Source organism: Phytophthora parasitica, assembly GCF_000247585.1.
Source record: "Phytophthora parasitica INRA-310 unplaced genomic scaffold supercont2.1, whole genome shotgun sequence".
NCBI classification, from domain to species: Eukaryota; Oomycota; class Peronosporomycetes; order Peronosporales; family Peronosporaceae; genus Phytophthora; species Phytophthora nicotianae.
The window spans coordinates 1,274,371-1,276,549 of NW_008634126.1; the positions used below are offsets into that span (position 1 = coordinate 1,274,371).

General features: G+C 51.0%; 1 protein-coding gene across 1 annotated transcript; it reads left to right on the top strand.

Moving 5' to 3' along the window:
• Positions 1-239: 239 nt before the first annotated feature.
• Positions 240-1,120, top strand: PPTG_00319 (hypothetical protein; the record flags this gene model as incomplete). The annotated part of the gene is made up of 4 exons (XM_008891699.1): positions 240-420; positions 477-668; positions 733-897; positions 966-1,120. The coding sequence occupies 4 exons, from the start codon at positions 240-242 to the stop codon at positions 1,118-1,120; spliced, it is 693 nt and encodes a 230-aa protein (XP_008889947.1).
• Positions 1,121-2,179: the final 1,059 nt, after the last annotated feature.

Sequence of the window (2,179 nt, forward strand, 5' to 3'; positions counted from 1 at the left end):
TTAACCTTGATTTTTGTATTGGACGATACAAACTTCAAATCACCAAGGGGTAGGGAGTGTATCCAAGAAATACCACGGTGGTACATGGACAAGTCAGTATCAGCATCATATTTCAAAGGCAACAGCTGTGCCAACGTATCGCATATACGTTTTGGACGACGAAATGCCGACAACCACTGATCTTCTATCACTTCCAGATTCGCCGGCTGACACGCAGACCCCCCGAGTCCCGATCGAAAATGGCCTTTCAAGCGCGATGGCGAGAACTGAAGAAAGCAGGATGGACTACGAAGCGGCCCACTGGTCTGTCAGTCGATTTCACCTACCTGAAACCTGGAAATACGAAGAAAGACGTCCGCGGCGTGGACTTCTTCGTAGGAGAGATCGAGTTAATGGCCTACCTTGATGAAGTCGATCTCGGTATGTGTGCGTGCTTGGTAAGGTTGCGACTCTTTTTTACCCTCTGTTGTGTGCAGCTGAGCTTGCAGCGGCGAAATCGGCGGAAGCGAAGCAATCTGCAGCACGCCCCGCCAAGACGAAGAAGCAGGCAGCCAAAGCGACAAGTAAGCCGAAAGCGATCTCTACGATAACAGTGTGCAGCAGCACGGTGAGTGACGAGGCCTCCTCGGCAGCGCCTAAAGCTGCAGCGTCCAGAACGGAAGATTTGTGTTTGTAACGTTGTATGATACAGGTTTGCTGTCGGCTAAAGATGTATTGATCGTTTTGGTACAGCTTTGAGTGATGTGGAAAGCTTACCCACTAGTGCACCACCGTCGAGCCCCCACCGAACATCTCGTAAAGCTACACCTGAGATCATTCTGGGTGTGTCCTCGCACGATACGACGTATGCAGAAGAAGACGACGCAGATGATATTGAGTGCGAGAACACCCATGAAGGTATATTTTGTATGTACACGTTAATGACTCTGCTTAATCTTGTATGATACGTGATTATTCTGTACTAGATTTGCCATCACGCAGGCGCAATCTTGCACTACTGTTTAACGATGTGAACAATGAATCGAGCGCTTCCGGCAGCGCGTCCATTGAATCGAGATCAGAAGGGAACGCTCCAGCAGTCGGAGGCCTAGATGGAACTGTCGAGGCCACGCAAGGTTAGTGGAACTTGTACATACACGTTAGTGATTACTGCCAAACATGTACCTACGATATTACTGTACAGATGACCCCAATATCACTGCAGAAACAGACGCCCCGAGTGCGTACACGCAGTTTAAGTCAGATGGGGAGAACGACGGGGGAGAACGACGAGGGAGACGACGAGGTGTCTTCTGTCGATGGGGATGATGAAGCCGACATGCCGTTACCAGTCCCCTTAGAAATGCATTTCGAAATCAGTTTGATTTCCGGACTGGGTGGAATTGATAACATTGCTTCCGGTGAGGTTTCGGACAGCTTTTTGGAGGACATGGGTGTCCAGGGATGGTCCAACCTGGTTACTCACACTCCATGCGACTACTTGATGGAGCCCTACCAAGCTCGCTCCGTCAGCGAAGTGCAAGCGGACTACCCCAATCTGTTCTCCGGCGTGTCTGGACCAACTCCAAGGGCGCTCACAGCCCCCACGACCCCAATGGGTGCCTTCTTCTACTTCATGCAGCCAGGGCTGTGGGAAGAGATTGCGGACGAGTCAAACAACTATTTCGAGTCAAAACTTGAGGAACCTGTCTATGGTCAACACGCCAAGCAAGTGGCTCGCGAGAAAAAGCATCCCGAGTTCAAGAGGAGTTATAAAGAGACGATCAAGGCAGATCTTGTGAGGGCTGCGCCAATTACTGCTCAAGACTTGTGCGTCTTCGTCGGACTGCTGCTTGCGCGCGCTATAGCTCCCAACAAAGAAAAGCTGCCGAACCACTGGCGAACTACAGACGAGGGAGCGATTCCTCGCGGTTGTTTCGGCCGATACATGGGGCGTGACTGCTTTATGCATATTTCACGAAACCTTCACTTCAGCCCCAACGATGCCGACGCTGGTGCTAGCGTGTCTGGAAGTTGCGTCCGGTGATCGACGCACTTCAAACCCGTTTTCAAGCTGCCTTCATACCTCCTGGCATCATGGCCTTCGATGAGGCAATGCTGCCTTCGCGGTCAACGTTCAACAGAATGCGGGTGTACATGAAAGATAAACCTCACAAATGGGGAACTAAATTGTCCATGC